This window comes from Scatophagus argus, chromosome 4, assembly GCF_020382885.2.
Source record: "Scatophagus argus isolate fScaArg1 chromosome 4, fScaArg1.pri, whole genome shotgun sequence".
Lineage (NCBI taxonomy): Eukaryota > Metazoa > Chordata > Actinopteri > Scatophagidae > Scatophagus > Scatophagus argus.
This window is the reverse complement of record NC_058496.1, coordinates 2,293,232-2,316,556: the sequence shown is the minus strand read 5'-3', so window position 1 is coordinate 2,316,556 and position 23,325 is coordinate 2,293,232. Positions and strand designations below refer to the sequence as shown.

The 23,325-nt window shown below is 43.3% G+C and overlaps 1 protein-coding gene across 9 annotated transcripts in view; it reads left to right on the top strand.

Annotated features, from left to right (window-relative positions):
- mvb12bb (multivesicular body subunit 12Bb) overlaps window positions 1-10,816 on the top strand; it is a 41,224-nt gene extending 30,408 nt beyond the window's left edge. For 3 of the 9 annotated variants that reach the window (XM_046386798.1, XM_046386796.1, XM_046386795.1), the window contains exons 8-9: window positions 7,023-7,082; window positions 10,582-10,816. In XM_046386798.1, the coding sequence (XP_046242754.1) occupies window positions 7,023-7,082; window positions 10,582-10,691 (170 nt within the window). In that variant the 3' untranslated portion in view covers window positions 10,692-10,816. Of the gene's footprint in view, window positions 1-6,095; window positions 6,152-7,022; window positions 7,083-10,581 lie in introns of those variants that run through there. The other 6 variants (XM_046386799.1, XM_046386797.1, XR_006843196.1 and 3 more) reach the window with 3 other exon arrangements.
- Window positions 10,817-23,325: the final 12,509 nt, after the last annotated feature.

Genomic DNA, 23,325 nt, shown 5'->3' with positions numbered 1-23,325 from the left:
GTTAAAACACACACCTCCTCAGAGCAGTCGCTGTTATGCAGCAGCGCTTGTGGCCAACTCACCGTAGGTGTTGCTGGCTCTGCCCACTTTCTGGAAGACTGATGGACCAGCGCCCAACTGGGGCTGCCTCCTGGCTCCCTACCCACAACCAGATTTCAAGGACTGCTTGTCACAGATGGAAAAGTAACTGGGTCATTCTACAGAAGCTTGCCATTTTGCATCCCTGTGGTTACCAGAAAAAAAAAAGTTTTTGATTTTAATGTTATTTTTGTAATTGAAGCTGCAGATGGGGGTCTGTTTCTGTTTTTCCTATTGTTTTGGTTTTTTTTTTTGGTTTTTTTTTAAGAGATGTTTTGTTCTCTTTGCCATAAATCAAAGTTCAGCTGTAGTTAAAATTAGATTATAAAAGCTGTTTTATACAGTTATTACTTTATGTCTGGTGGTGTGTTTAATACATTTCACAAATCTTTGAAAAAGAGTTAATATGTTAAACGTATGAAATTGAATGTGTTTTGCACAGTTGTTGTTTAACAATTGTTAAACTCATATTTTTAGTGATTATTATTATTGTTGAGCTTTTTAGTTGTCAGCGTTTTCAGCCACTTTTCTAACAGAAATGGTAAAAATGCCTTTTTAAAAGCAAGCTTGTGTAAAATGATTCAGCTTCACTCCTGTGTCCGCCTCACAGTGTTTAGCAGCCTCGATTTAGCCGTCTCGCATTAAGAAGCATTTAGATGTGTTTACAGTTTTTAACATTTGGATGGGATGAATTTAATATTTAATCATAAACTAACTGACTTGCTGTCAGGAAAATTGCAACAGGAGCTTGTGCACACTGCAGCGAGACTGAGGAAACAATCTGCACTCAGCCGGAAGAAACAAAGAAAAATAGATGATCAGAAACCCTCGACATCATTTTACTGCGTGATCTATTTTAGTATCAGTGTTACGCACTTTTTTTTTTTTTTGGAATGTTAATTGACTCCCCAGTAAACATTTAAATAATTCAAAAGTTACACTTCCACTTTTGCAAGTGAGATTTTCTAATGCATTGAAAAGTTTTTTCTTTTTCACTCGTCTGTCTAGAGGGCTTGAAAAAGCAGGAAAAAAGATAAAAGAAAAAGAATGGGTTTCATAGAGCCGTAGTCATTAAAAGAATCTGAAAATAGCAACTCGCTATCATCTGTTCTCATAGCACGGGTCAGGAGCTCTGACACCTCCAAAATTCCTCCTGTCAGGGTAGGGGGCCATTTGTATTCTCTCTCATTAGGCAATTTGACTAATGACCTGCCGTGGCTGCAGAGCTACTGAGGGACCCGGAGACTCGCGCCCTCTCTCTTGCAGCAGCCTGAACACACACCCTCCATTGGAATGGCACAGATGGCATGCCCGGGCGACAAAATAAACTACAATATGTCTCCGAGATGCTGTCAGGCCTGGGCACTATTTCTCATGTCAGAGAGGGGCTAAGGGCTGTGAGTGGGCATAGGGGGTCCTCCTCCAGCTCTCTGTTCATCTACTCACCATTATCTGCAGAGGTGACAGAGAGCGGGGTCTGCAACTAGAATAGCATTTCCATGGTCTGCATAAAGAATCCGCCTCAAATTGAGAGTCACGCCGACAGGGAAGGTACTGCGGGTGTCTAGCCTGGCTACACAAAGAGAGGAGGCAGCATCCAATTGTTTGGAAGGTGAAATACAGCAGCTTCCAAATTAGAACTAAAGTTTTTACTTATCATTTGGGTAACACTTTATATGAAGAGCACATCTATGCAGCATTATGGGGGGGAATTCATAGTTTATTATAATACACTCACACTGATGTTTTATGACCACATCCATAAACACACACTTCACGTTTTTTGATGCAAGTCAACCGTCATAAATCATTGTAGGTGTGACTTAAAATGAATTAAATGTTTAAGTGCGTTATGTATGCTTTTAACTAGCTATAAACTAGAGTTTGACTGATGGGGCTTATAATGCATTATGCCTTCCTATACTCACATGTACACACCTCAATAATCAGCTGTAGTGAGGACTCATAGTCTGCTTATTAATGCTTATGAATCACTTATGAAGCAGCACAGATTCTTTTACACTTTACCGACCTCCAATAATGAAATGTTATCATGAAAACTGCATTATTATAGACGCATCAGTATGTACTTCACTTTACTGAACACATACATAATAGCTTATGATACTGGGCAGATCGTTATAGGACACTATGAGTCTTCGTTACAGCCGACTATTGTGTCTTTTGGATGCTTTTGTCTGTTTATAAATGAGAGGTTACAACACTTGAACTTATAATTCATTATAAGTCACATCTGTAATGTTTTTATTACTGCTGTGATAGTGCATCAAAAAGCATTATGAGTGTTTATAAGCACAGTCTTAAAGCAGCCGTCGTAGCACACTATGAATGCCTCCATGACCCAGTTATGTCTTACTGTTTTATGATATTAAACGAAAGAAATTAGCTCAATCGTGAACAATAAGTCGTAACAGATTCTCTTTCACACTTGCAGATTATTGCCCTGACTTTATCACTTAATTCAAGTGCGAAACAGATTCACCCAAGTAATCATACTAGACAGAGATCAATGCAATTCTGCTGAATTAGTGAAGTGTAAAATAAAAGTTCATCAACATTCCTAAAGTGTTACTCTTGAGTTGTGGTTCAGGTAATATGGGGTATGCTCGATCACCCACGCATATTTTTCCATCAGTCAGCGTCGGAGCACAACTCGGTATGGTTTATGTGCTTGTGTGTGTGCGTGTATGTGTGTGTCTCTACGCCTGCGTGCACGGTCATGTCTGTTAGAATCCGGGAAATGCAATGTATGGCGCTGCTGAAGTCCTGGGTGACAGTGCATCCAACAATGGAAGAGTGAGGGATTAGTGCTCAGCCCAGCGTACGAGAGAGCCCTTCCCGCCCTGAAACAGCCATTCATCTGCGCCCAGGGGCTGGAGATGACAATGCAGCCATTGCTCATCGCACCTGACGGAGCCATTAATAAGGCAATGATCCACACGGGCCCTGTGCTGACTCCGTTCTTTACACTACAATCACTCAAGCCACAGGGTCCTCCTTACTTAACGCCACCTCTGCGCTCACCGCCATCATCATCATCATGATCATCATCATCATCATAGTGATTGTTCCAAAATTCCTGCCAGATGTTTTCATATCCACTGTGCTCACAGACTCCAAATGCCAAATAACTACCCAATTCCCTGCACTGCAATACACTCATGAGTTAATGGACTGTAGCCTGGCCATTTGAGCGGCTAGAACATGCTTCATAGTGGGATTCCTGGCCAGAAGATTGGATTTACATTATTTTTGCCCTTTGCACCTTTGTATTTCTCCACGGTATCCATTTCTTACCGCCAAGTCATCTCCCGTGCCTCTCTATTTGTCTGGTTGTAAGATAGCCTCTCTAGTATAGATGGTGGAGGAATACAAAGTGAGATCTGGTTTTAAATGTAATCCTTGAGCAATGAAGAAACTCTCTGGCCTTCAGCTCTGTGCATTCATCTGTCTGTCCCATGCAGATCCATCAGCAGCCACAATCTCAGCTTCCTATTGCTGACTATTGATTCAAATGTATTCTCGCTGCCTATCTCTGCCTGGTGTTGGTGCTCCTGGCGACACAGTCGTGCATGTTTATTCACTTGGTTTTTTTATGAGCTTGAGCAAGTCATTGCAGTGTCCCAGTCGCCTTGGTTTGTTTGCTGCTCCAGGTAGCCACGCATCCAATGACACTAAAGGGATTTGGGTGTCGAGCCCGGGGTGTTGAACAGCCTTTGGTTTAGTGGAAAAGAAGCCGAGGTTAAATGTTTCACTCCTGATGCTTTTTGGCCATGTGTCTAGAGGATGGCAGTGTTGGTCTGTAGGAGAAGTAGACCGATTAATTGGTTTGGCTGATTAACTGGAGACGATGGGACGTTTTACAAACTCAGGCTATCGGCTGAACTTGGGGCGATGGCCGTGCAGCCTCCATCATCCCAGTTAAGCGAGTGTTCGGCGAGATCGAGATCCTGTACAACCAGCGAAGGAGCTGCCTTTGCAGAGAGAGTATCCGTTAGAGTATCAGGCTATAAAAATTACTCCTATCACGATGTTTATGTTTAATTTGACGATCAGTTCCAGATTTATATATTTATTTACTATTTATTTAGGTATTTAATACTTTGACTAAAGTGTTCAGTTGAACAGTTATCCACCTTATACTGAAGTCAAAAGTTTATGATTTCCAGCAGTGTCTTTTTTTTGTGGATTGTGGGTATTGGCTGGTTGTTTGACTATTTTCTGTTCCAAAACAGTTAATTGATAGTTTTTATTAGTCTATTAAATGTCAAAAAGTTGTGAAAAACACTCATCACAACTCTCCGGAGCTCAAAGCCTTCAGTTTGCTTCTTTTGTCCAACCAAACCAGCCTAAAACCCAAACACTCTTCATTTACTGTCACAAAAAACAAAAGAAAGCAACAAATCCTGATATTTAAGAAGCAAGAACCAGCAAACGTTTGACATTTATCACAATTATCAAAATAGTTACACTAATTGATTAATTGTTGGTCCACCACTTTGACCGAGACTGAAATATCTCAACAGCTCTTTCAATGTAAGATACGTAGTGTAATCTTAGTTTAATGTAGATGACAAAGGAATCTGTAGAGTTTCTACGGGCTGATGTGTAAACATGCCTCCCAGATGTTGTCTGTCCTGTTGTGTCCTGATTGGGCATTTCCTCAGTGCTTTGGCTATGACTAAATACTTACAAAGTTAATGAAAGTCCCTACAGCCTCAACATTGTTATTGAGACCATGTTAGCATGTCATTAGCATCTAGCTCAGAGTGCAGCCTCACAGAGCTGCTAGCATGGCTGCAGACTCTGGTCACGACTGCATTTTTTCACTGTGGGAGATGATTGGAAGCTGCAAAGGCTCTCCTGCGGTCATGAGGGTCAAGCTTCGATTACAAAGATCACATTGTGCTACAGTTGTGTGGAAGGAGCCAAACTGTGGATCTGGTTAATAACCAAGAAGTGAAAGCAAGTCACATAAGTGTCAAAGTGAGGGATATTTTAGAATTTCATACTTTTAAATATTGCTGTGAACAGGAAAGGAGTGTCAGCTCCAAAACGGTGACTCATGAACAGCTTCGGCTTACATTTATGAGTTCCTTTTCCTGTGCCAGCGGCCTGATGGACTGTGGGTAAAAGAACACCAGTTGGAAGCTTGGCCTCTTGATATTTGGGGCTCCTCTCGAAGCCAACAGCAGCAAGTTTTTGTGCCTGCAGATTTGGGAGTTTTTTAATGAAGCCGAGCAGCTGCAGTTTTCCCTTCAGTCTGGAAACGAGAGGCTTTGTGTCCCCTGTCACCCTGTGTTAATTTGGGCCCTAATGTATTTTATAAACAAAGGGCTGCTCTCTAGCCTGACAGTCGTGACACCTTGATTCCAGTGCAGGATGCATGCAGCACAGGGTTACACCATTAATAATCAACTGGCAGCCATCACACCATTTTAACCACGATCATTATGATAAAGGGCATACACTTAATTACAGGCCTGCTTAATTATAGCTCTGTTGAAGCTCGTTTGTTTGGTCAAATGCTAATTATACCACCACGCTCTTGGCAAGTCCTCATTTCAATCCACTTTTTGCCGGCTGAACAGTGTGGCTTATTTTCATGCAAATTTGATATCTGCTGAATGTTTTGTCTCTCTTCTTTCCGCTTTTCTGTGCCTTAGTGCGAGCGTGTCTTTGTTTCGGAGGTGAACATCTCTCAGACAAGACGGAATCGGGAATAATCAAGAGTAATTAAACTGGAAGAGGGTTGGGAAAGGGCCGGGCTGGAGGAGAGAGTGGAGGTGCTGAAATACAGCAGAGAATAAAAAAGCCTTTCATCTTCTCTCCATAGACGGAAGGAGGGGAGGCGTCGGGGTGGCTGGGGATGTTGATAGCTTTGCTGTTTTATAAACCCACGTTTAGTCTCGTGGAGGCACACGGGATCAGGAATATTTCTCCCTTTGTGTATGAAAGTCAACCTTAAACTTTGTTTTCTCTGACTTTGTTTGCAGCTCTGGATGATGTGCCATTTGTGATCTCTGAGAAGTTCTTTCAAAATCCCGAAGAGGTAAAAAAATAAAAAATAAAAAACACCTAGTGACAAAATAAAAAATGATGACTTTATTACGAATAATATGAGAGGTTGGTGACAGTTACCTCAGGTGGAAAGTAGCTGCATACATTTGCTTTCTGATTTTTGCTACTTTATACTTTTACTCCACTACAGTTTTGCAAAAGTATTGCAACTTTTAGTTTCTTTGCAGATTTAGTTTAATAATACAAAATATAATCAACCATCCAATAATATGGACTCAGATAAAACTTTATTGATCCCCGAGGGAAAATCCACAAGCTGCATGGGACAAAGTATCAGCTTCATCATGAAAGTGATGAACACGCTAATGCATCAATATTATAAGTCATGTAATATACAGTATTTTCAAATATGCCATTCTGCATAATGAGTACTTCTGATACTTAAAGTATATTTTGATGCTAGTACTTTCATAGCTTATCTTCAAAGTAGTACTTTTGAGTACTTCTTCCACCTCTGATAGTTACTATGAAGTTACATGTCTTACAACCTGTTGTGTAGTACGAGCCGCCTTGTGGTCAAGATATTTGGTCCCTTCTCTTTTCTTTTCTTTTCTTTTCCTTTTTTATGTCTCCTTCCTCTTCTTTTCTTTTCTTTCCTTTGCTGTCCTGCAGACTGAGTGATGAATGCGTGCAGTCAGGCAGAGCTGGCTCAATGCAGTCCATTTGGCTGCCTGGCGGCGGTTGTCACTATCGCCCCGTTTGTATTGACACCAAGAGGGAGAGGATTAAAGATTTTAAGCATGCTTACTTAGCCATGAGCCTAACCGCCATGTTTCTTGTGTGTTTTTTTTTTTCCCCTTCTGCTTCTCCCCCCCTCCTCCTCTCCCTGCTTTTGATTTCAGATGCAGCAAGTCAATTTAATGGGCATTACGATCAAATCCCTGGCAGAGATCGAGGAGGAAGTGAGTAGAGGCTGCAACGCTCGGCTGCCGCTGACGCCGCTGGCCCAGAATGCAAAGCAAACGGTCTTGGGGTTGTAATTAAGTGTCTGAGACAGCGAGGCCCTGTTGGCTCCACTAAGCCCCAATTGAATTGGCCAGTCTAGGCAGCCATTCTCTCTTAAAAGCTCCGTCTCCTGTTCCAAAACACTTGACTTTTATTTCCCGATTCTTCTCTCAAACGGCTCAATCCAGCATCTTGCACTGCGCTGTAGATCTTTTCCGGTCCGATTCTGCATGTTTAACTCCCCCCCCCAATCAGCTACATGAGTGAAAAAGTTAGAGATCGTGTAGAGCAAATAAAAGCACTACAAAGTCATTTCTGATGAAACACTGTAGCCTGCAGGCATTCGCAGGAAGAAAATCATCTGAGTGCAGCTCCTTCTTTAGAGCCCATGTGTTTGTGAGAGCAAGAGGAAGAAAGGGAGTCAGAGTGTGTGTGTGTGTGTGTGCGCGCTTTAAAGAGAGTGACAACCCCCCTTCTCTCTCATTAGCACGGTATCTTGGTATCAGAACTGCCAGGAAGTGACAGACCACTGTAAAAGAACAGGTGCTGTTGGGTTTGAGATGTGTTACAGAGCAAACACTCCCTCGTCAAACCGGGTGTCTGTTCTGCACTCTGCCTCTGTCTTCTGTCACATACTATCCAAATCACACAGAGTCGCCATCTTGTCATATGGTCATCTGAATGAAGCTCATTGTCAGCCGAGGTATTAATGGCATGTACGTGTGTGTTTTCCAAGGTGGAGACAGGCCGGCTGCTCATCCTATACGCTCTTGTCTTTTTTTTTCTTTTTATTTTCCCCCTCTCTCCTCTCCTCTCCTCTCCTCCCCACTCCTCTCCTCTCCTCTCCTCCCTCTCTTCTCCGAGAGCGTGTGATTAGCAGGAGGACACATGGTGAGCTGAGCTGGGGAAGGGAAGGGAAGGGGCATGAGAAATCATTAATTACAGCCGCGCTGGAGCTGATGAAGTAAATGTGAGATAGTGTAACACACAGGATTTAGTGAAGTGGACGACAGCACAAGATTAATGGTGGGGCCAGGCTGATGAGGATGAAGTCACAGCTTAGCTTGATAATTAGTTTCCAAGTGGAAACATCCCTCACCATTGTGTTATTTTTACTTCTCTCCTCTTATTATTATACCACGATGATATCTGCAGAAGAAGGCGGGGGGAGGATACAGTTGGTGATGTTGGACAGCAGAAGTGTTTCTTGTGGAAGGTGATGCATGTCTGTAGTGTTGTATTTTTTCTTTTCTTTGTCTGCTTTGGCTTGTTTTTCTCCATCATTGTTGCACTTCTGCAGACGTGGCAGCTCATTCTTGCCCACAGATTCAGAAGAAGCTGTTCCTGGTGTGAACCTGTGCCCCAGCTCTCGAAACATTGTCCTCCTCCTGTTGTCCAGAGGAGGTCACTGTCTGGGCTTTTCTCCCCCCCCCCGTCTTCAGAAACTCCAGGCTTTCTGCTCTGAACCTAATTGCCTCGTTTCTAAACCCATTAAAAAATATAGATTCATGAAAGAGATGTACTTTCTCGAATTATACATATGCACATGTAATTGAGGAAAACTGTTGTAATCACAGCCACAGTTGTAGATAAGACCATTTCCTAACAGGCATCACTTAAGCCGTGTCTCGGATGATGTTGGTTCCAGCAATTAGGCATTCTTTTCATTTCCCAAATGACTCACAAAACTTGCGGATATTATAATTGCTTTTAGCCACGCATATCTAATTTGTGTCTTTTTAAGTGTTAATTAGTAAGCGATTTAAAGTGACATCTTTATGTAGTTTGCTCTGCTGAAAAATGTTGTTGGCGGCTGGCTAATGATTTTCAGAGGGAGTATGCTGGGGTGGAAAGAAGCGCGCGTATGCACACATGACAAGATTTTCATTAGCACCTATGTATGATGGGTTTTCAGTGTTTGTAGGGAAGTTATCTGTGTGTGTTTCTGTGCCCCCCGTGTGTGTGTGTTGTGGACGTATGGGGGGACAGTAGTGTACAGGGGGTGTGTGTGAGAGGGAGAGCTCCAAATAGAGGTGGAATTAATGAAGACAACATGTCACATATTTTTGGCAGTGGAGCAGGGACAGGAAATGAAGCTCGGCTCGTCTAGGTGACTGCCGCCCATGTTCCAGTGTGTCACTGTCCTGTCAGCCTGTGTGTAAAACTGGCAGACATTGATACATGCTCTCCCTGATAACACCCCATTCCCCCATCCATCATCCACACACACACACACACACACACACACACACACACACACAGGATTATTTATTTACTGTGCCAGATGTTGAGACTGAATTTTTGTGTGTGTGTATGGTGGTGGTGGGTGGGGGGTTGGGGGTGGTGCTGAATTTCTTCACAACTAACAGGCTTGTGATATGTGACAGATTTTGGGTAACTTGCAGCTTCCCCTCCAGTAGATGAAAATCAGGGAAGGTGGTGTTTTGATCACGAGAGCCCAGTTTGAGCCACTGTGGTTTCTGCTGGAGATTTGGAAACTTATTTCAGTGATCATACAGCATCCCCTAGTGCTGTGTGGCAGTAATACAACTGCTGAGAGCTCAGTGTGTAGTGGAAAGTGTTTCGCTCGTGAAGTACACGGTTATTATATTCTACACACATTATGCTGTTTGCTTTTCTATTTAGTTATCTTTTCTGACTTTCTTTTGATCATTTCCTAATAATTTGGCAATTGATTTTGGAAATTGGATTATCTTTTAGGTCTTTTTGGGGCAGTGGGGACATGGTGGGGTTCAGTTGTCCAGACCAGCAGGATAAATCTGGGAGGGGCAAATGAAAAAGCAGCACTGAGGAGCCCTTGAGCAAGGCCCTTAAGCTGCTCAGGGGCCAGCAGACCAGACTGGGCAGCTTCCAGGTGTAAATGTGTGTCACTGGTATATGTCACTTTAAAGTTTTGTAGTAACACTGACAAAGAAATGATCATTAATGTGGCTCTGTCACGTTTAAAGTCTGTAGGTCCATCCGAGTACTTGAGCCAAAAGGCGTCACATTTTGACCTTTGATTTGGCCTCCATTTCTTATGTTTATGCCCAAACAGGATTGAATTAAGCCTCTGGCACTAACATTTGGACTGTTTACCTAACAGCTTGATCTTTTAACTGATTTAAAGAAACAGTAAAACACAGGGGAAAAAACACTGCTGCCTTTTAATGCTTGCTGAAGCCTTCCTGTCATGTCCATGATGTGCCAGAAGGGGGGAGTGTTTGTTCGTTTTTTCTCATTCTGGAAGACCAGCTATTCACTCAGCTACAGTACAGTACATTTATAATCTGTAGTTAGATATTTGATGTGATGTATCAAATGGAAAGAACATTGAGAGAGTTGTTTTAGTTATTGTGGGGGTTTCATTTTATTGTTTCCATGTTAATTATTAAGATAACCCAGGTTTGCCATTTATTTTTATTCCTCAGTGTGTACTTTCTTCTTCTCATGCAGTTTCACTACAACTTCAGCACAGAGCGAAGCATCGCTGTCTAACTTTTCCAGCCAGCCTTCACAACCTGACAGACAGAAGCTCAAGGACCGAAGCACTTCAGATGGACTGAAGAGACCGTGTGTAAAATAATGAACTAATGAAATTAATTCATTTTTATCTACTTTTATCTTGATAAATTCAGTATTTTTGATAATGTACATGTATGCACATTAAATTTTAGACTTTCAACCTTTTTATCCTCGTAACGACTCTTCTAAATTTGTGTTTGGTCTTATCTCATTCACTCACAATTAGTGTCGCTGGAGTCATGCTCCAAATAAATGGGACTAATTCATATCCCGAGCTGTGATTCACAGTTTGCTCATCGGGGCCACGCTGACAGCGAGTAGCAGGAAGGCGGGACGAAAGGCAACAGAGAAGCAGCCTCATCACACCTGAACGGGCCCCTCTGACGCTCGTCTTTCCATCACAAAGTTCATCATGAGCAACGTGCAGCAACGACGAGCAGAGCTTTGAGACACCGGGAGCCTTTAGCCCCAGACGGCCACCCACGTCAGCCATGACTCCTCGACTGAGTCAGGTCCTTAAGAGCAGAACACACCAGCGCATTTCAGCTTCGAAATGTGCTTTACGGAGGAGCAGATCGAAAAAGAGAAAGCAGAAAAAGTAATTTCCCGGTCATTTTTGCAGTATTTGGTAACAAATGACCACCACATTTGTAGTGCGGTGTGGAGGCTCTTGACTGTTTATAAACTAGAGGTTGACTGAGAGGATTATAATGCATTATGACCTAGACTCACCTGTACACACCTCAGCAATCAGCTGTCATAAGGCCTCATAGTCTGCTCATTAATCGCTTATGAATCAGCACAGATTCTTTTCAACGCATGCAAATGCATCACACCTTACTGACCATCAACAGTGAAACGTTTTGATGAAGCCTGCAGTGTCACAGATGCATCAGCATGTACTTCGCTTCACCCAACACATTCAGTGACAACTGGTGATGTGTCTGAAAGTATTAGAGTATTTTAATATTCTCACACCCAGATTTTCTGACTGAAAAACACAATGAATCATTACTTATTACTTTATTTCTCCAAAAGCAACAAACTAAACAACACCCTGCTGCCACTTTGCTGCCACATCCAGAAGCAGAATTTACACTTCCTGCTTCTGTGTCATTTGCTACTAATTAAATTGTCAGAATGCATTTGCACATTTTTGCAGGTGTAATTAGTATTAGAAACTCATTAATGGAGTAATGTCCCTGTTGTTAATTAGGCTCTCCTCCTGCTAAGTTTGTGAGCTTATGGACTTGCTAACAGTGCAGGTGTTCTTCCTCGTGACCAAAGTTCCTAATGGCTCTCGGTATTCACAGGTGTTAAATGAAGCATTCAGCAGATGACAACCGTCTACGAGCGCTTTGCGTTCCCTCCTCTGTTCTGCCGCTGGAATCAGAGCGACGGCCTGAAGAATGGCGTGCAGAGGGACCAGCTTTCACGCTCCTCCGTGAAGGTGACACTCATGTCAGTGATGCCCTGGAGCACAGTGACAGGCAGCGACAGCCCCCATCCCTGCTGTGCCCAAGGTGCTTATATACAGTGTGCCATATGTATCCACATTCACTCACGAGCAAAAGGTGGAGCCGTGCGAACTCTTTGTTTTGCACCGTTAATCCTTTGGCTGATACATGTGAGAAAAACTCTGATAAATGACAATTAATAATTGAGAAATTAATTTTAATAATAATAGAAAGTGTAATAGAAAAGAAAAGAGCGGCAGTGCAAGAAATATTTAGAGCCGTCACTTCAGTAAAAGTATTAATAATACTGTGAAAATACTCAGATACAAGTATTGAAAACCTTGGAGGTATTATCAGCAAAATGTACTTAAAAGTAGGGTAGTGAAAGTACTCATAGTGCAGTAAAAATGTTCCCTGCATCTGATGTTTTGGGTCAGTGTTACTGCTACATTAATGTGTATGTTGCATTTTACTGCTACAGAAAAAACGGCGTGTTTTCAGCTTTTTGACAACACATTTCTCCAGCTAATTCGACAGGTTTGTTAGTCTGAAGGAGGCGACTCATGCAGCATGAACTCATGAAGCAACACGTGATCAGACATTGAAAATCAGCACATCTGGACATGCATGGTTTTCACTGGATGGGAGGATTTTGAAAAATTGTAATCTGAAAAATAAATCTGTTAGCAAATGTAGCTGAGTAAAAGGTGCGATATCTGCCTCTGCACAGCGTCATAAAGAAATATTTTTCCTATTATTCACAAATCCCTTAAAAAGATCAAAAACAACAGTGAAAGCGTCCTTCTAACAAGTGTGTCCTGTGCAGCCAGAGTCTGGCGTGTCTTCCCTCACATACGGCCACACTTCCTCCACTGTTCATGTCAATGAGCCGCACTGTAGCACCTCGTGTCTCCGTCCTTCATCGCAAAACGCAGGCGCTGTCGTTTATTTTGAATCTGTGCCACACACTTTGTCCTGCTGCTGCTGTAAATCCTCACTACTGCACCAAATCCGCAGCCGAAAATAGTTCCAACAAATTTTTATTTCTGTTTTAAGTTTACTAAAAAACAAACCACAGCCCTGGAATTTATTTAGTGCTTTTTTTAGCTGAAAGTGTAAGCTCTTGGTCAATTTTAAAGGATTTACTTCACCTGAATATGAAATGCGCTGAGATGTGTTGACAGTTACAGAAATGTAAAATAATGCCTTCTTTAACCTTAGTGTGGCAACATGTCGGCCTCGTGCCCGCTGTGAGCAGCAGTCAAGGTGATGGCTGTTGTCAGAGATGGACAGCAGGTAGAGTCTACGAGGTCACATGTGAGCGTTCAGAGGAAGCTAATCACCACTTCTGTGTTCATGGCAAGAGAAACCAAACAATCCAGATGGGCAAAGAGCAATCAGAACCACAACTCCCTCATGAGCCCTGCCCAGCATCGCCCATCAAAAGCTGCCTCACATGGTTTCACTTTTCCTTTCACTCCACTTTATGATATGGAAACTAATGATGATTTTCAGAGACCACATTTTAAAATTAGAATGGAAACCTTTTTTTTGTCCGTGAGCTATGCAGCAGTTTAAAGGCTGGTGACGTTGTTGTGTGTCTCTAAGCATTTCACATATGGTGAAATCTGTTTGGAGGAATCTTTTAGATTCCCCTGCTATCTCTGGCCTACCAGGCCCACCTCAGGCTCCTCGGTCGTCGCTGCGGTGTTGCTCGGAGGCTCAGCCGAAGTTGAACTGAACCGCAGAGGAGCACATCAAAGCCCCTCCCTCTGCGAGTCCGCCAGATGTCCTGTGGTCATTTTTAAACTCACACCCCGGCGCATGACATGGAGCAGTGCGTAAGCATGTAGACGGAGGTGGATGGGCTGCTTGGAAATTGGAAAAGGAAGCCTGTATTTATGAGGTGGTTTGAGGTGCTGTGTTAAGACAGGCTTAGCCTGCCACTCTCCCTCTGACAGCCCTGTTTCCCCCTGAGCTGCAGTGACCAGAGACACAGAGAGGTGAAGGAGTGAAGGCAGGAAGCCTGTCAAAGCAGGTCCAGACCAGACCTGGACCCGTGGTGAACACACAGGCAGGTGATGCAGCAAATCACATTGACAGAGGATGTAAAGCCACGTCTGATTTCGCTGCACTTGTATTTTCATAGCAAGAACAAATAAGGAAACAGAAATTGTGCTCCATAATGTGCTTCCTTCAGCCTGGTGCATGCTGGGAAGGGCCAAACCTTCTGTGACCTTAAACAGGAAGAGCTTTGTAGGTAAAAATCATGAATAGTTTACCTCCAGCAGTCTCTTGCCTCTTCATTCCTTGTCGTCATCAAACGTTGGAGATTTAAAGCGAGACGTTGGACGTGTGGTCTCCTCCATACCACCTTAACAAGCCCCCGGGCTGCACTCCGAGGGGAGCCACACATCAAATCTGTCTTTTCTTACCTCAGCCAGAGGTAAGATGAGTGATCTCCCAGAGCAGGGATCTCCTCTCCTCCCCCACACGGCGGCTCTCCTCCCCTCCCTCTCTGCCACGGCGGCCAGCCCATGTGAGTCAAATTATTGTAATTGAGCACGGATGGAGTCGGGTGTGAGGTGATCTCTCTCTTCATCCCCTCCCTCTTTCTCTCTGTTAGATATTTCTGCACATGTTGTGAAATGACCAGCAAACATCTCTTTTTTTCTTCCCTCTAACACTGCCTGTAACACAGAAATCAATTAACTCCTTTCAAGTCAGATCAAAGGCCCAATACACCGTCCAGGTCTTTCCGAAACCTGCGGGACAATTAACCCTCCCTGTGGACAGCATCCAGGCTGGACAGATGAAGGGAGGCTGCTGCCACCGTTCACATAAGTGCAAAGTAGTTGTAAACAAACTGGACAGGACTTCAAGCAGCATCCCCCTAATTCACCACTTAATACAGTAAGGGTTAACAGGATGAAAGGACGACAACAGGAAAAGGGACAAGCTCTCGCAGCTGTGGACGGACTGAGACAAAGGACACCACCTACACAGGAGCAAGACTCAAAAAGACTACAAACAACATGGCTGCCTCATTGCTGAGCTGTTGTGTCTGTTTTCGCTCTAGTTTTACAACTTTTGCATTTCTTTGTTGTCAGTTGCATTTTGTGTCTCTCTTCACTCATTTTGTCTGTTTGTGTTGCTTTGTAACTCTGTGGTTGTATTTTGTCTCTTTGTTGTAGTGGTAGACCTCTTTGTGATTATTTTGCACAGTTTTGTGTGTCTCTGCTTGTGTCTCTGGTGGATTTATTTATTTTTCTCTGTGTTGCTGGTTTGCATCCCTTTGTGAAATTTGTGCCTATGTTATAATTTTGAGAGGCTACAGTTGTCTTTTTTTATGTTTCTTTGCAGTCATTTTGTCTCTCTTTTTGGTGATTTTGTTGTCATTATGAGTGGCTTTTTTGCTATTTTGACTTTCTTTCTAGTCTTCTACATGTCTCTAAGTGGACTTTGTCCGGAAGGCCCATCCAGAAATGCTTCCCTTCCCGGTCCCACAGCATACGAGTGTGACATCAAGCTGATTGAACAAGGGGGAGCGAGCGCAGCCTTCGTCCACAGACAGGTGCACTGACCCTGTCCACCCCTGTAGGTGCCACTTGCATTTTATTGGACATTTAGGGCCGGCTAGCATTTTTTAACAGCCACCTGGATGCAATAAAGGGCCAGCTCCTGAGCTCTGGCTGCCCAGAGGATTTCCCAGCAGCTCCCGTGGGACCTCTGGCTAGTTAAGATGTTTATTAAGCTGAAAGTGGTCCAGTGGGAAAACACGGTACTTCTGAGAGTTTCAGGCCAGCAGTTTTCTTGTTAGTCGGAGCGCTCCCCGGAGGATTGGGTTTCTTTTCCTTTCTAACCTCAGAGGGAGGACAGGGTCAGTTCACAGGGCACGAGGTTGACCAACTGGTAACTAGGCACATGAACCCAGGAAGGGAAATATCTTGAGACCATCTCGCTCAGCTTGGAGCCATTCCCACAGTTCCCAAACTGAGACCGTTAGCTAAACACACTCTGGTTAGCTCCGAAATGAAGTGCAACAGTGTAATTGTCTAAATATCCGGGAAACGTCTTGTGGAAGCAGAAACGGTCTGACGCCAGCGTTTGATTGTGTGAAGCTAAAATCTAAACGGGGTTGCACACTTTAGCTGCAGTGTTGTTTCTTTTTGACGCACAGCTGAACTGCTTTGAAGAGAGCGTCCGTCCACAGCATTGTGATGTTAGCTCGGCTTGCTGTTTCACAGATCTTGACCTCACTAAGCTCTGCTGGACCTCGAGTTCAAAGCGCTGGTCTTTAGCCTCAGGCAGTCGGCCCTAATAACTTGAGTTAACCCGTTAGAGGAGTCCAGGAGAAATCATAGAGGAGCAGTGGAGTTAAGATGGCTCCTTGGCTGCTCGGCTTGGTAAATAATACTTCTCTTTCTTGTTTAATTTTGCACCGCAGAGCTTGTAGTTAGCACACCGTGAACTGAGCAGCACATGCGGCCAGTGATGGGCTTTAAGTGCTCTCTGCCTAATGTTCAGGACAGATTAGAAATGTTCGCCTGTGACAGATGCTGTCTAGATCTTCACTACCAGATCCACCCAGCTGCAAAACATCTGGTGGATTTCTACCTTTTCTCTCTGAAGTGCGGCCTATTAATGACACTCCCACAGTACGCTCACATTCGGTACACACAAAACGCATCCAGCGTGTTTTATTGGGACAGGAAAACACTCACACATACACAGATGTCTGATTTTGAGTGAAGTCCTGTGCAGCCAAGTCCTCTGCATATTTTGTTTCCACTGCACTGATTCACTTCTTAGTCATTTCTTCTTCGTCCCCGTCATTGTTCTCGCAGTGCATATGACACACAGACTGATGCTGGGACCAGGTTCTACTGCTGACCCGTGAAGACTGAGCCTGCTAATCCCAGTTCCCATCACAGACACTATGTGTGCAGATGCATTTAGAATATCTTTCACTCCTTCGGCCGCAAAGTCTGCGAGCACATGCAGTTTATTCAACAGGCACAGAATTTATGCATTCCACATGAGGAGGAGGAGGGCGGGAGGATTGTTGTTAATGGCACACATCCTAAAATCATGCTCGTGGCCTCCTGCAGCCTCCCTTTCCTTGTGTCAGAGGAAACATTATTTTTGCAGAGACAAATCCAGTGAATAACGTGAACACCTGATGAAAGGCTCTGCAAATCTCTCCTGAGCCGATTTGTCTTCGGCCGAAGACGAAAACAGTCAACAAACTCCACGCAGCCCCGCGCTGCGACCCAAGTTTTGTCCGAGTCTCGTCTCGGAGGGAGAACAGTCGCTTTGTTTCTGTGTCAGCACCTCAGTGTGGGATTCTGAGCGGTCGTTGGTGGAGAATTTAAGATTCTTTTGGCGACAGTTTGAGAAAGTCTCAAATGTGTGTGTGTGTCTCCTGGAGACATTTGGAGGCGGCGGTTTAATTTAGTTTAAAATGACCATGCAGTAAGTTGTTCCTCATGTGTCGGAGCAGCTCGGGCTCACATGGAGACTCGTTTGGCCGTTGCCTGTGTGTGAAGTAAAACAGAAGGGAAGGGCACATCCCCACATCACAGAATGAAAAACATTTTGTTATTGCTGGCCTTCATAATGTATCATCTGTTGCCATCTGCGACGCAGCTTCGAGCAACTTTTTAGAGATGTTTTGAAGATAATCCTTTGGGAAAAGAAATGCATTCATCGGGTTTGAACAAAACATTTGATATTTGGTTTTTTTGTTATTCTTATTATTACTGTTGTTGCTGTTGTTGTTGTTGTATGACACAAGGCAGAAAAGATCTCACTCAAATTACATTCCAGTCTTCATTACTTCACACAATAAAAACTGTGGAGAAATTAATTTCGCACACTGCAAACCACAGCAAGTTAATTACAATTTGATGAAAAAAGTTATTTTTGTCATTTGTCTGTTGAAATGGAAATATTAAAATTGTTAGCTTTAATTCCAATAATACAACAAAAATTATGATCATATATTTAAAAAACAAAAAACAGAATGTGTTTAGCAGATTTCTTTGGAAAGTTGGATGAATTAAATGTAAAATCATTTTTCAAAAAAAAAGCGTATTATGTATGTTTGTTTATCCAATAATAATAATTAGATTTTTTTTTTATTCTAACTTTCACTACATTAATCTACGAAGATGTTTTTTCACTGCAGATGCAGAACACTGAACCGGCAAAGAAAAGTCATTACTGCAAAAATTAAACTGAATGTGTGCAAGTTTCTTTTAATCCACAAACTTCTCTGAGAAAAAGAAAAATCTGATTATTTTTCTAATATTTTTTGTTACAGAAGAAAAAAACGGGAAGGCAACAAATCACAAGAATAAACCCAAAACAAAATGGTTGACAAATAAACAAAGAGTTTGGAAAAAAAAAAAAACAAAAGCACAAAACTGACAAATTCAAGCGAAAATACAAATACTCTGACATAACACATTTGAATAATAAACATTAGAAGGAGAAAGTTGAAGTAAATCCTTTTTTGGCATTTCAGTGTCAGAAAACAAAAAAAATCATTGAATTATAATGAAATGAAATAACAGCGGTTGACTCGTAGTTATGTGTAACTCAAATTATTCAAAGTGATGGCATAACCTGTACAGTTAGGAGTATAAATACTACACATGGTGTTACAGTTGATGTTTCATTGTAATTATCATCAGAGAGAGTTAGCGGAGAATGTGTGAAATACAAAGAGCTGAAAGCCTGCCTGTAAATGTTTTATTAAGTATTTAAGATGGAGCAAATAAAAACACAACAAAAAACCGTAAAATTACATTCTGTAGTTTTTCTAACAAGGTGAAAGATGAAAATATAATTAAGTCTAATGTGAGGAATTATGAAACAGGCTAAGTTAAATTATAACGTCAGAACCAGCACTGTGTGCAGTATCATGTAGTGTTTGTGTGTCTTTAAAGAGTAATCTTATTTTTTATTTTTTTTTAAATGTATTCAGAGCACATTGAACTCACTTTCTCTGCCTGTTGAAAAGATCAGATCAGCATTTCTGTCAGTTTTAGAAGCTCCTTCCTCTCTGGAGGAGGATGAGGAGGAGGATGAGGAGGAGGTGAGTTGTACTGCCTGCGTTTGTCCAGCAGGGGGCGATGTTGTAATTCAGATTGCAGGTAGCGTCAGAGTACTGCTGTGAGGTAATGCAGTATGTGTATGTGTGTGTTTAGGCTGAGTCGGGGGACCAGGTGTGTAGATCTGACTGCATCCTGGTCCAGAGTCATCAGATGAGCTGCTCCTCCACAGCCTGTCTGAGGAGGAGGCGGAGGAGGCGGAGGAGGCGGAGGTGTGGTGGGAACGCGTTCAGCACAATTTAAATCTGGTTTACTGATCAGCAGATTCTGGTTATGGATATAATTCTCTTTTTATATTATGACGATAGCGCGCACTGCTTTCTAAAAGTTCTAACGATTACCGTGACTCAGCACAGCTGACAGTCATGCTTACGGTCTCACCTGTGACTGCGGTCTTTCGGGGTTTTTGAGGTTCTTTCTGTGACTCAGCACAGCTGACAGTCATGCTTACGGTCTCACCTGTGACTGCGGTCTTTCGGGGTTTTTCAGGTTCTTTCTGTGACTCAGCGGGCCACATGCGCTCACAGCTCAACTACATATAAATTACTGCAGTTTGAATTAACGGATGGCGACAAGTCAGTCAGTGTTCACCTTTTAAATCATTAAATGAGTTTAGGATTTCCAAAAGCATCTGTGTGGTAGAGACTTGGTTTTACTTTTAGCAGGTTTTAAAAAAAAGACATGCGTTGTAGTTTTCAACAAAAAACAAAATATTATTTGATTTGTGCTTTTTTCCCTGTTTTAAAGATTACTCAAGCGGTGTTTTTATTTGTCTTTACGGCTTTACTTTTTGTTTGGGATTATTTGTAGTCCATCGCTGGTTGGAAATAGAGCTACAATATTAGATCTCAACTTATTTAAATTAAAATTTCCATGTTTTTTCCTCCTTAACTCAACAAACTGCTCAAAGTGGTGTTTCTGCTGGCTGTCGCGCGGGGCTCCGTCAGGCCATCTGTCAGGAACTCAATACATTTGTCAGTGGAAATGACAAGAAAAGCTGAATGAAATAAATCATAACGTAAACAAATCAAGCCCCGGGTTGACAGTGCGGTGTTATACTTGGGCCTAATCCCCGGGGAGTTGGGATTATCCTGCAGGATCATTTCTTTTTCTTTTTTTCCTGTCCGTCTCAGTGAGACGTTCAGGCGCATCAGAGCAGAAATATGTGAGCGCGTGGGAGGAAGGAGACGTCATGTAAATAACTTTTTTTATCCTGCTGTGCTGCATCTCTGAATTTGAGTTTTAAATGCGTGTTAATACGAGTTTACGGGCAATCTAAAACAAAAACGGTGCAAAATCTAACCGTGACCCAATCTGTGATTTCAAATTTAAAAAAACAAAAAAAGACGTGAAATGAAAACGAATTAGTATTGACTATACGCCAGGGGCCCTCAGGCCTGCGGGGCCCCTGTTTGTTATTATAGCAAACGATGTTCATTTTTTAAAGGCGTGAAAGCCGCAGAAAAGAGCAGAAAAACAGTAAGGCTGCTGATTTGTGGCCGTGCAAACCTCTCAGTCCAGCGTCCTCCGGTCGGTTGAGCGTGTGTTCAGGGCCGAGCTGGAGCCGCTGGAGCCGCCGCTGCTGCCGCTGCTGCTGCTGCTGCTGCTGCGCGGCGTCAGGCTGGTTGTAAGATGCTTCAGTGCAGCAAACAAATTAAAGCTGCTTCATGCGAGCTTTTTAAAAACACACACACACACACACAAGCATCGCGGAGAGCTTAGAAACACTCATTAAAAGATCAAAGTGAGTTAACTATCAAAGTCTCCTGGCCACGCGGTTAGTTACAGGGAGCCATTATGTGTCTTCGCTTTGCTGAGTTTCTCCTTTGAGGATGTGAAGTGTTCTTCTCCGCTCTCACCGAGGCGCACTTTTATTTTAAAACGCTTATCGGTGCGCTTTGCTCGAGGCCTAATTGAAAACGTTCACATTTCAGCTTTAAAAAAAATAAAAATAAAAGATTTTATTGCACTCCGCACATCCAGTTGAACGTGTAATGTGTTTTTGCGTTGGCCTTATTATTGTGAGTGCGCTGATGAGCCTCCGGGTCTGAGGCCTGACGCAGCTGGACTCACCGAGTTCCTCTCCGGTGTGCAAAGCGATCCTGCGTGGGCTTGTACACAGCGTGAAGTCCGTGTAATTAAAGCAGATAAATTGTCTGTTTGTTCGTAATAATTTGATTGATGCGTTTGTTTTGTTGAGGTTTAAACCTAACGAAGTCGTGAAATAATTTGACTTATTTATGGGATTAATTGATTTAAGTGCTGTTCAACTCTGGCAGTTTTTGGTTTGAAAATCCTCTCAGAACAGATTTGGAAATAACGACGCATTAATTAAAGCGCACGGAATAACGGAAACCTAATTATCACAGATTATTGCCAGTAAAGACGTCTTCGTTTTCCTAACGCGTTTCCTCTAAACCTTGTCCCTGCTCCTCTGAAGCGCCCAGTTTGCAGACTTTGATTTCGAAACTCAAATTTGCACAATTTTTTAGTCATTTTTCAGCGTATTTTGTGGCGCGGGTTTGTGGCTCAGGGCAGCTCGTCCACACGGTTTGTTTCAGTGTGATCGAAATCAGAGCACAGTTGTGTTATAATGAGCTCTTACCTTTCCGATGGACGCAGCGGCTCTGGTTACCTTTTAAGAGTAAATTGCTAAAGTTTGGTGGAGCCGTTTGCTGTCGGTGCTGCTGCACACCTGCTGCACCGCTTCCCTCCCGCCCCGCAGCCTGTCACGCAGAGGCTCATTAAAACACCGCCGGCTAGAAGTTGGCGCATTGATTTATTGGATGGATGTTTGATGTCCTCATTCACGCAGGCGACCTGGCCGAAAACGACTCAATGAATGGGGGAGGGTGGAGGAGGTGTGTGTGTGTGTGTGTGTGTGTGTGTGTGGTGGGGGGACACAGGCTTCATATGTTTGTAAAATGTATTGATTATCTTGTATTGGCAGTGCTGAGCTCATAATGCTGCTCAGTGGTCAGGTGATCCAGTGTGGCGCGAGGCGCAGGCGGTTGACCCCGTGCTGCTGCCGGCAGGTGTGCAGCGGTTTGAGCGGAGCACGTGAAAACATGCGTCGTTTTTATCGTTAAACATCCAAATGCTTCGGGGTTCGTGACGCGCTTCTGTGCGCGCTAAAACCCTCGTGTGAAGGCTGCGTCCTGCTGGACGTGTGACAACAGGCTGAGTGCTGAGCCGAGCCGAGCTGTTCTCCCGCTGAACGGCAGAGGGCAAACGCCAGCAGGCTGTTCTCTGCTGTGCGCTCCGAAGTGGGCTACAGGTCACCGCCTTGACGCTCCGGGAAGGGCAGCTGGGCCCGCAGAGCCGAGGCAGACCCCGCACACACCGCAACATGTGGACGGCCGTCCCTCCTCTGTGCCCCCTTTCAGCAGGCTGGCCTGCAGCACAGATAGCTGATCTATGTTGTTTACATAATCTTTCCCTTCTTCTTATTATTATTGTTAATGTTGATATTATTTTGGTGGGTATTTTTTAATAATTAAAGTCCACTTAGGGGCGAGCATGAGCTCGATGTAAACATGCTGAATTATGGCTTTACGCGACGTTTCTTCCATATGTTCAGTCTTCTTGTGTTTTCCTGTCTGGGCCTGTAAGCTGTTTGTTTGTTTGTTTGTTTATTCATTTCTGTGAAGCACGCTGATGGAAACAACAGCGCTGTGTGACATGAGCAGCAGCTCCATTATCAGCCCTGTGATTTCCCACAGGCCAGCGGTCCTCCTCACGGCCTCATCCCGTCCTCATCCCGTCCTCACATGTCCTCATCATTCCTGAACCAAAACCTGGGACGACCACAAACAGCACTTCATGTTTTCTTTTTGTTTTGTTTTTTGTTTTTTTTTTATATTTTTAAGTATTCAGATAGAGTAGCTTTTAAGCCCACAAACTGAGTTGTCATTGCTGATATTGTACGCTGGTCTTCTTATTTAGTTTTTTTTTTTTTTTTTTTGGCTGTCCGCGTCGTGGCCTCCTCCGAGCCGGACTCTTATCAGCGCTGATCGCCAGGTGCATCAGGCTGAAAGGGGGACAGCAGCTTCCCCTGGAAACAAGACACAAAAGAGCAGAGAAGGCTGGACATGATCTGA